This window comes from Tubulanus polymorphus, chromosome 10 (assembly GCF_964204645.1).
Source record: "Tubulanus polymorphus chromosome 10, tnTubPoly1.2, whole genome shotgun sequence".
Taxonomy (NCBI): Eukaryota; Metazoa; Nemertea; class Palaeonemertea; order Tubulaniformes; family Tubulanidae; genus Tubulanus; species Tubulanus polymorphus.
The window spans coordinates 11,526,943-11,536,909 of NC_134034.1; the positions used below are offsets into that span (position 1 = coordinate 11,526,943).

At 38.9% G+C, this 9,967-nt stretch overlaps 1 protein-coding gene across 2 annotated transcripts; it reads right to left on the bottom strand.

Annotated features, from left to right (window-relative positions):
• Positions 1-19: 19 nt before the first annotated feature.
• Positions 20-9,590, bottom strand: LOC141911883 (retinoid-inducible serine carboxypeptidase-like). 2 transcript variants are annotated; one of them, XM_074802963.1, is made up of 14 exons: positions 9,546-9,590; positions 8,859-8,939; positions 8,071-8,209; positions 7,107-7,291; positions 6,031-6,120; positions 5,063-5,221; positions 4,504-4,578; positions 3,967-4,077; positions 3,471-3,660; positions 2,650-2,733; positions 2,488-2,550; positions 2,320-2,397; positions 1,747-1,907; positions 20-932 (listed from the first exon to the last, which is right to left on the bottom strand). In XM_074802963.1, the coding sequence occupies exons 2-14, from the start codon at positions 8,859-8,861 to the stop codon at positions 870-872; spliced, it is 1,401 nt and encodes a 466-aa protein (XP_074659064.1). In that variant the 5' UTR covers positions 8,862-8,939; positions 9,546-9,590; the 3' UTR covers positions 20-869. The 2 variants fall into 2 exon arrangements, with proteins under 2 accessions (XP_074659064.1, XP_074659063.1); XM_074802962.1 differs by having other exon boundaries at positions 8,859-9,038; positions 9,546-9,586.
• Between the last annotated feature and the right edge of the window lie 377 nt (positions 9,591-9,967).

Consider the following 9,967-nt stretch of genomic DNA (forward strand, 5'->3'; position numbering starts at 1 on the left):
AATATAATCATTTCGTATTTATAGGTAATATGTGTATAAAAATCTTCATGTTACGAGTTATAAAAGTTTACGGTAAATTCGCGGTAATTAAAGGGAAATAATGGAAAAAAAGCGGAAGTTATAAGGAACAATAATAGGGTTGTTACTACAAATATTAGATACTTAAATATGTTGTATGATAAAAGCTCCACAATATTGAACAACGGACAACGGTGTTAAACTGACGTATTGGATAGAATGCTCCTACCCATCTTCGAACATTTATTTGAATGAAAAGTCAGTCTATCCTAATCGTTTCCAGGGTCTAGAATTTCTTCAAAGGGGATGGAGAAAAAGGGGCAACTGTATATTTCACAGGCGGCGCTGTACGACTCGTAGGGGGCCTGGGGGTCCCTCTCCCAGAACATTTCGAAAAATCTTTTCTAGACGATTTTAGTGAATTTTCAGGGCAATTATACGACATTGGCAACTTCAGAAATAACAAATGCGTTTATAAAAACGTATCTAAAAAAATCGGAGCCAGAAAAAAAGGCAAAGAAAATCTCCCCGCACCCCTGCACCCCTTCTGGGTCCTCTCCAGGGGTCGGTTCCATAGTCAAGACTTAAGACCAAAAGTGGTCTTAAACATTAAGACTGGTCTTAAGTTGTAAGATTGGCTATAGAACTAAGTTTGTCTTAGACCGGTCTTAAGTCGAAGCCCTGTCTATGGAACCGGCCCCTGGTTGTTAAATCTTCAATATTGTGAGTCCTTTATAGACGCAAATTGTGACTTGGTTTCGACACGAGTGGTAAACATTTTGTTATTGTCAAAAAGTGATTCCTTTTTTCTCTTCGGTCTTTTTGGTGTCTTTATTTTTATCTTGTCGATTCTATTTGATGCCCAGTATTTGTTTCACCATTATTTCGCTCGCTTCTCCGTTATCCCTGGGCACCTGAAATCAAAATAGTTCAAAAACGATGCTCACAATGTTCCAAATACTTCATCGCAGTATTCATTTCAATATTTACAGTTCGACATTGTGAGTTAAGACTCGTCCCTCACAGTTAGAATCTGTTCCGTTTCCAAAATCGACGAGCTGAGAGCCAAATCTCAACCCAGATGTGAGACCGGGTCCAGGGGTCAGTTGGTTTTAAAGTTAACTTGTGGATAAATGATTTTGATTAACACTCTTTGTCGGTTATCAACCTCAACCATACTTTTATGCTACTTGGCCCCGCGCCAAATTCTATCGTTCCCCGATCGAAATTTGACAGGGTTGAAATATTGGAAATTAACTACATGTCATTTCAAAGATTGAATCAATCAGACTGAATGGAAATGTCTGTCACTAGGATCTGAACTGTGGAACAGAGTCCAGAACTGTGGAACTTGAACCAGAATTGTGGAACTGGAACCAGAACTATGGATCTGGAACCAGAACTGTGAAACTGGATCTAGAACTGCGGAACTGGAACCAGAACAGTGGAACTGGAACCAGAACTGTGAAACTGGATTCAGAACTGTGGAACTGGAACCAGAACTGTGGAACTGGATCCAGAACTGCGGAACTGGGTCCAGAACTGTCGAACTGGATCCAGCTGTGGAACTGGACCCAGAACTGTCGAATTGGATCCAGCTGTGGAACTGGAACCAGAACTGTCGAACTGGATCCAGCTGTGGAACTGGACACAGAACTGTCGAACTGGATCCAGCTGTGGAACTGGACCCAGAACTGTTGAACTGGCTCGAATATGTATGTAAAGTACCTGATGACCGGCGTCCAGAATCCAGTAAAATGTTAATAGATCATGAGTCTGTTTATAGGCGACTGGGTTACCGCTTCTAGGAGATGATATCTGATTCCTCGGTGCAGTCCAGTATTGCGTCATACCGGGCCACGTGAGTTTCTTCATCCAAACATTAGCACCTGAACAAAAAGGAATACAATGATGAATTTCATACAGATACAAAATGGTCCTACCACACCGACTTGCACCAGGGATCTAAGTCGTGCAGACTAAGCGTGGTTGCTGATATATCCAGCAATGAAAAGTTACCTGTAAGAACTTTATAGCCCGACCTAACACTAACCCACCAGTGGGAAATTGCGTGTCACCAAAAAAATAAACCCATTCATAACACTAACTCTAGCAGGACTCAAACCTGCTACCTGCAGCATGCCCGAATAGACTAACCACTGGACCACCGAGCTGTAGTGACTGACCTATGTGGGAATTTGTCTGGTTAGTGTCAGTGTGGCTACCGGTCGGGTGCAGTTGGTGTCAGACCGTCTTATCGAAAAACAAATACTTATTTTCTACAAGTCTGCAAATCCTTACCGATTGCATTGACGATCAAATCAAGTTGTCCGTTATAAAGTGTCAAATTCAACTTGGCATCTTTCAATATATAATCAACTACAAAGGCAAACGTTATTTTCGAATTAATTTCGATATTGATTCTACATTTCTTTCCGACAAACGACGGTTATCGATTTTCAAACTTACTGACGTCCACAACAGGTGCGAGAACATTCGGCCATTCTTTCGCTTGAACTTCCATATTTTCCTCTATAGATACATCGATTTAGAAGGTGATTTTTACATCGTTTATAGGAAAAAACGTGTTCAATTTTCACTACCGTGAACTTGAAACGGTCTCAAACTTACCGACCCAGAATTTATCTTTCGGGATTATCTTCAGTTCGCGTTTCATCGGACCGTTCATCAAGTCTACTAAGGTTCTGTTACCCACTTGATAAAAATGAAGACATCATCTTATAGATATCATCTTCAAATTATTATGAATCGGAAGACCGATGCCAATTAGAAAAAAGAAATTCTCGTTCGATGCTAGGGGGTCCATCTATCTAGGGTAAGACATCTTTTTGAAGAAATAAACCCAAAAAGATGCAATTTCTAAAAGAGGATATGTGTCAAATTTATTGGTTTTCACACGATCCCTCTATTGACGAAGAGAGCAACCTCGAAGTTAAGGCAGAGATCCGAACCCCCGAGAACACTCCCTAGATCCGCCCCTGCTATCTTACATAGCTAGCTATCAAGTTCACTGTACTGGGCCTCTGATCACATATCATAAGCTCGATCATAAAAACGGCGTTAATTTTCCGCAATAAACATATTTCAAAAACGTTGCCAGGCGGCCATGATGGATTTTGCTCAGATCGCGCGAAACTCCAATATGGACGCCTTAATATGAAACGGGGATGTATTCTCGTAAGGATAAAGCGTCATTTCATCCTCGCTTGCCGGGGTCTGATTGCCTCCAATCGAAGCTCACACCTGTAAAAACCCTGGCTGTAAACCCTCCATCGGTCAATAGCTCGAGATTTCTTGGGCAGACGGGTTGCCGCTATCTATCCAATCAGGTACGTAGCCGGTGTTGGCCAGCACTTCGGCGGACGGCAATCAAACCCTGGCAAGCGAGGGTGGCATCATTATTTTATTTGGCGACAATGGAGGGTGCTTACATCTGCGTCTATTCCAATGCAGGGCATGGTAAGTATCGAAATGTGGAATTTCGGTCACGATGTAATTGAAGATTTTGTCCATGTCTTGGATCGCCTGCGTGTAGTTGCCGTTGGTAACGCCTGAAAATGTGTCGTTGAATACTGTAAAAATTTTCTCGAATTCTGTTCTTTGTCGCTCGTCGAAAAGACACTGTAAAATTGACGAAATAAGCGAAAATTAATGATGTGTGAAGTTAATATGTGAACCAGAATTTAGATTGGGATGAATGCGAAACCAATAATCCCGCCAGATGGCGTGACTAACAGTCGGTCGTATTTCGGTCAAAATGCGTTTCAAACTTTGAACTAGATTTTATTCTGCGATATTAGACACAGATTTATCTCAATATTATTTATAAATGAAAAGAGAATTGATCTACGAAAGACCGACAGACTGCTAGCGCCTCTAGCGGATCATCACCTGCCACAGGTAGAAAACTCTTCAACAAATACGCACCAGCGAGTAGAGGTAGTCACCGTAGGTAGATGTGAAGTCTGGTATATGCACAGCAGGGCCCCCTAGCGCCACTCCGACGAGATTACATTTCAACGTATTATTTTTGATCATCTAAAGATAAGAATAAGCGTAAATATATGAATTAAGACTTAACCAGCGCTCCTGGTATAGCACCAGGTGGCGCTGTCTTCGAAAAGATAACGATGCTGATAACATCTATATTCTAATGAACTAATCAATGAATTTACAGTAGAATAGCCCGGTACACTGAGACGCGTGAAGAGTAAATTGTACAGTTTCAATCCCACCGCCAAATACAAGTTTAAAAGATATGAAATAATGAAATTTATTACTCTTTAGAAATTTATAATGCACCCCTGGCGATGGTCTCTAGAGAATTGTTTTTGAATTGATGTTTATTTAGAAAACGTTGCGTATTTTTTCTATATATCGAGTACCAGATGTTTTTTTTTTCAATCTTTTGAATTTTGAATGTATATAACGGCCTTTAAACTCATGACTTTTTGAATAACGTACCTGGTGCATAGATTTGACGAGTAAAGGTCCGATTTTTCCGCCGTATGATTCTCCGAACACGTACACCGGAATCGTCTGCAATAATAAGTGGATCAATGAGAATGAAGTTGAGAATTCGATTCATCTTCGGAAACGTGATCTCTATCACGTCTATTCCTATTTCTTTGACGTCGGTCCGTTGTGTTATCGAGCCACTTCAAAAACAAAAATGGCGGCTTTTTCAAACGGTCTTTATTGATTTTAGATGAACTCAGATCGGCGGTGAACATGCTACGGGAGACACGTGCTCAAAGATTAAAAAATACATTTTTCTTTCAAAGATTTAAATTAAAGACTTTACACGACGACCAAGACCTCTCTACAGACTATCGCGTGAAGCAACCTCTTGAGGGGTACATATTGATTTGATCTTAATTCTTTGAAAAATAAATTTCATTTTTGGGCCATTTTGAATTCGTATACAGTGGTTTAAGATGTATACGTCCCCCTTTCTCCAAACCCTCCCTTCAGTAGCGAGTAGCGCTGCCACCTAGTGGACTTTCAGTGAACGATCGTTTACCTGGAATTCCGGTTTCGTTACTTTCAAAAAATTCGTAACGACCTTCAGTAGATCGCTGACTAATAACTCGGTGGTCGTGACGTAGAGATTTTTATCGGTGGCATAACTATATCCGGAGCCGACCGGGCTGTCGATATACAGGATATTAGCGTATTTCACCTGAAATATATATATACACTTAGTGAATACTACGACTCGATGGTAATTAGTGGAATATGTGTTAATTGCATTAATTAGATCATTATTTGAAGTTGTATCGAGTGTTTTGAAGGACGGGATATTCAGTGAATTGGTGTCGCAACCTTTAGCAGTACATAATAGAGGATATAGCAGCACTGATAACCCAGTGCACCAATCTGGAGTCTGGATCCAGTTCCACAGACCACAGTAGCGTGAATTCAGCCTTTTTTAAGGGACAGTTCTATTTCAAGAAAAAGGGGCACTTTCTCACGTAAAAAGGGGAAAGATCTTAATTATGATTATTATTTCGATAACCTTAACATAAACAACGTTTTATTCACAATTTTTCATGACGTTAAACCATGGACTGTTTTAAAGTCCATGGTTGAATTTTAAATGATATTCAGGTCCATTTTTACGGAATGATTACTTTTCAGTTTCCAAAAAAAGATATGAAAATTGTATCCAAATTTCGAAAAATCTTGAACTGAATCTTTTGACGCTGGCTTTTTGAAAGGCCCTTTGAAAATTTTAGGGGGTTCTCACACCAGCCCGTCCCTCTCTCGGTATATTCGAGTTCTCCGAGTGAAATTAGTTCCGATGAGTTAATTCTTGAGTCAAATCTTTTGAACTCTGTGGCACTTGATCCTGTTGAATGAGAATAGTTGATATATTGATATGAAATAAAGTTGATTCGGCGAATTGTTCTAATATAAGGCTGATGGTGACAGGGGATTTCAGAGCTCGGTTGAATCAGTCATTTCGCTGTGTGATAATGTTGTTTTTACCCAAGACGTCTTTCGTTCCATCAGGTTTTCATCGTAAGGACCGAACTCGAAGAAGTTCCCTACTCCGCAACCCGACTCGCCGGGACCGCCCTGTAACATAGATCATACAACAATTAGATATATACAAGATATATATATATATATATATATATATATATATATATATATATATATATATATATATATATATATATATATATATATATATATATATATATATATATATATATATATATATATATATATATATATATATATATATATATATATATATATATATATATATATATATATATATATATATATATATATATATATATATATATATATATATATATATATATATATATATATATATATACAAAATAGATTTAATTTTATGCTTGACTTATATTGTACAGTACGCTATGTCCTATGAACTCTTTCCTGTAAATATTTTTGTAATCCTAGTATTGTATATATGTATTATATTGTTTTCTTCTAATTCGCTGATCATTGACGATCATGTCATTTGATTATGATGAATAAACAAACTCGAACTTGAAACTACAACAATGCAATCAGTAAATGTTTCGCGAAATCCCACAATAACAATTCAAACAACATTTTTCCGCCCATCTTCAGAGTTTATTTGAAGAAATTTAGAAACAGAAATAAACTCTGAATACGGGAGGAAGGATTCCACCTGAAACGCGAGAATATATACAAGAACAGTTGTTTGAATTGCTATTGTGGCCTAAACGATATTCATCAAGACTGGAAATAAGATAATCACAAACAAGTTTACTTTCGGCATAGTTTTTGGCTCTTTTGAATCCAGGGCTTATTTGGGTGGAATCGACCGCAGGACGCACATGGGCGATTTAGGCGCGCTGGAATCATCCCTAGGACAAACCTAGGTGGTTTCGGCGCACTGGAATCAGCCCTAGGACAAACCTGGGTGGTTGAGGCACACTGGAATCAGCCCCAGGACAAACTTATATGGTAGTGACACCGGGAATCGGCTCCAGGATGCACCTGTGAGGTTTAGGCACCAGGACGCACCTGTGTGGTTTAGGCTAAGCCCCAAGACGTACCTGTACCCAGATGATGAGCGGTTTATTTTTGTAATCGGTCCTCGGCTTCGCGTAGTAAAACCACCAGAACAGGTTGACACCGGTTCGAACCTCTGTGTAGCCGAATTCCGAATTTTCGATGGCTTTTTTCGGTGAAACGGGTCGATCGTGGACTTCGTGTTTACAATCGAGTTCTGGTACAATTACTAGAAATTTAACAGAAAATGTCTCATCTATAGGTCCTACTCTTGGGATCGCGCTGCACAAAAATGTGCGGATATTCCACAGATTTCCTCTGAATTTGTAAATCTATTCGTACAAATTTGCGCGTGGCTTCTAACCTTGGGTTTAATTCTACAGATTTTAGTCTGAAAACTTAGATTTTCAGATATTCGGATCTATAATCCCGGGCGCTTTTAGAACTTGACCCCTCGGTACCCATCGAGCACAAGGACGTCGCCCATTAAGAGAAACCTGCAATATCAATTTAAACAACTGAATCTTGCATGTAGAGAGAATCCCACAATGACAAGGAAAAAGTCCGAAAATGTAACTTCGGACTTTTTCCTTGTCATTGTGGGATTCTCTCTACATCGCGTCAACACGGATATAGTGTTCTATCAATCGTGAATCTTGCATTGTGTTTGAATTGATATTACGGTTATATTCACCAAGACTTGAATCCCAGCTATTTACAACAATAGGATGCCACGGAAATAACAGAAACATTCAGGGAATCTTTCCCGCGAGGTTAGAGTATAATCCGGACCATTCAAAGCTCGAAAATTGAACAGCTTTTAAGCTGTTTGGGTCAGTTTTATTACAAACACCTTAAAGGCTTACAAAACTAAAGAGAGCTACTCGAAGATGGTCGTTGAAAGACTTGCCTCCGAGCAAGTCGCGGCCCCGGTCATAATAAAGCGTTGGAAAATTGTAGCCACTTAATCTCAAGTGCTGCCGTTTATTGAAAGGACGAGATACTTACCAAGGAAATAGACGCAGAGTAATACGGCTACGAGTAGAAATATCACGATCATCAAAACACTGCCTACTACTACGCAGGTTCTGCAGGCCATCGACGACTTCTTCGGCTGGAAATCAGTTCTTACTATTTCTGTTTGACCCTGCGCGTGAAAAAGTGATTCGTCTTTTTCTTGTATTTGAGATGTGACTGAGTGATCCGTTTAGCTGGATCTTAGGAATTACGATGATTATCCGAAGAATTTCGCAATTAAAGAAATCCGAAGTAGTCCCACGAATTTTTTAATAGTAGAATTCATTATTATGAAACCACGCCGTTGGTTACGATTATTATGAAGCCATCATCAGGTGTCTAAAACCATCGGTCCACCTGATGATGGCTGTTAGTCAACAGCCGAAACGTTGTGGTTTCAAATTGATAAATTCTATCATATAAAATTCAAATACAGACATTAAAATCTAGTTTTATTTATCGAAAATTAAAATCAAAATACACAACGTTTCGAACTCTAAGTAGAAATCGTCGCCAGGTGTGAGGGGAATTAAACCAATTAACATGTTCTCCGAAACCTCTCCTTACACCTGACGATGATCTCTAGTGAGAGATCGAAACGTCGCATATTTAGATTTTGATTCTTGAAAAATAAAAATTTTTATCTTTTGAAGTCTGTATATAGTCGGTTTTGAAATTATTGTTTAAGAGAGTTTTTGTTAAGATTATTGCGCTGCCGGTCCGAAGATACAGTGTACATGCTGGCGAAGTGCAAGACGCTAGAAATATGTGTGACCTACCATGATGATATCCTGATGTTTATAGATCTCTCTTGGTTCGTCCTTGCTGTTGTGTAACTATCTATACTTTCAGATAACAATCTAATTTCCACGAAAAAAAAAAACCACTGATATCAGATGAGGCCGGCGCGAATCTGTGACTTTTGTCGTCGACGCTATTAATTCCTAAGCTGCATTTTCCTGTTCAAATTGAATTCGGATTCGACAAGAATGTGTTTGATTTATTATCCATCCCCCGGGACCGCAGCTCCTTAGTCGTATGTCCGTTATTAGAACTCCAGTATCCACTTTAACGGTAATGAGTCGGTTAGAATCTAAGTTTGTTCATTTTCGATGAGTTAACTCGAGAGTAAAATCTTTAAACTCGGAACTATTAGTCTGGACCCATAATGTCAAATCATTGGAAATCATTGATTTAAACTAACTCAGAACTTGGGAACGAGTCCCGAAATTCAGGATCCATTTGGCAGGATCCATTTGTGCATATTTCTGAGTTAAGATATGACTCTCAGCGTTAACTAATAGAAAATGATGAATTGATTTTAACTCAGCCTGTTAACTATCACTCACAACCGTGGAACTGGGCCTTTGAGAATAAAACGAACTGAATTTCATAATCCAAAATTCTATCTCTGTAACCCGACAACACGTGTGGAACTGGGTCCCGACATTTGCAGCCACACTTACAAGAAGACCACATAGGACGCGAGCCTACAAACACTAAAACTTCACAATGACTGCCTGTCAGCTCATTCCATGTATATTTTCTACTACAATATATGCATATATCTATATAATTACAATATGCGATAAAACCAGTTCACATTATGAGCGTTTTTAAAAATAGGCTTTTTCGTTTCTTTGAATCAAAAACATGTTATTATTAGACCTCTTATGTTTGCGTAAACGCCCACTCAACGGCTACGACTTTAACTGACTTTGACAAAAGGTGACCCTTTCAGCGAAAAACACCAGGCGGCTATTGACCCAGAATTTAGATGAATAGAAAATGGAAATTTTACACCTAATCGTAGCAACGAGTTTTTATGTACAGTGACGTCACTGAATTTTTTTTATGGAATTCTTACTGGATAGTTTTATTAATAAAA

Excerpts from the sequence above, each read along its gene's own strand:
- LOC141911883 (XM_074802963.1), bottom strand. Across the intron at positions 5,222-6,030 it reads TGGAACGAAAGACGTCTTGG|GTGAAATACGCTAATATCCT; the intron begins GTAAAAACAACA and ends TATATATTTCAG. Across the intron at positions 2,734-3,470 it reads GCATTGGAATAGACGCAGAT|TGGGTAACAGAACCTTAGTA; the intron begins GTAAGCACCCTC and ends ATTTTTATCAAG.